Source organism: Nanorana parkeri, unplaced genomic scaffold (assembly GCF_000935625.1).
Source record: "Nanorana parkeri isolate BGI_ZX_2015 unplaced genomic scaffold, ASM93562v1 scaffold2073, whole genome shotgun sequence".
NCBI lineage: Eukaryota > Metazoa > Chordata > Amphibia > Anura > Dicroglossidae > Nanorana > Nanorana parkeri.
Window position 1 is genome coordinate 76744 of NW_017308341.1, and position 356 is coordinate 77099.

General features: G+C 50.8%; 1 protein-coding gene across 1 annotated transcript in view; it reads left to right on the forward strand.

Annotated features, from left to right (window-relative positions):
• The window catches only part of LOC108800586 (semaphorin-3B-like), a 21247-nt gene that overhangs the window by 4074 nt on the left and 16817 nt on the right, over positions 1 to 356 (forward strand). The window contains 1 exon segment of the mRNA XM_018572567.1: positions 150 to 294. Coding sequence (XP_018428069.1) covers positions 150 to 294 — 145 coding nt within the window.

Here is a 356-nt window from a genome sequence, read left to right on the forward strand (position 1 = left end):
GAGGTCCCCCCCCCCCCAGATGATCACACGGGGGCTGGTCGGGTACTCTAATATTTAAAGCAAAAACTGCCGTGGGGGGGTGCTTCCTATTGGAGGGACGCCGTGCTGTATAGAACCTCCCACACGGCACTCATGTTGAATGATTTCAGGAAGCTCCCGGGGTCGGTCAGTCTCATTATCTAAAGATCAATATGGGAAATGAGATCGATTCCTGCTCCTCTTATCTCAATACAAATCTACCCGTCACGGGCTCACTGCAGTCTTTAATGACATCCAAACTCCACAATGCCCCTGGTAACAGAGACCATGTGACCTCTGCCTGGACACTATAACAAGCATGTGATTTTCTACGGCCG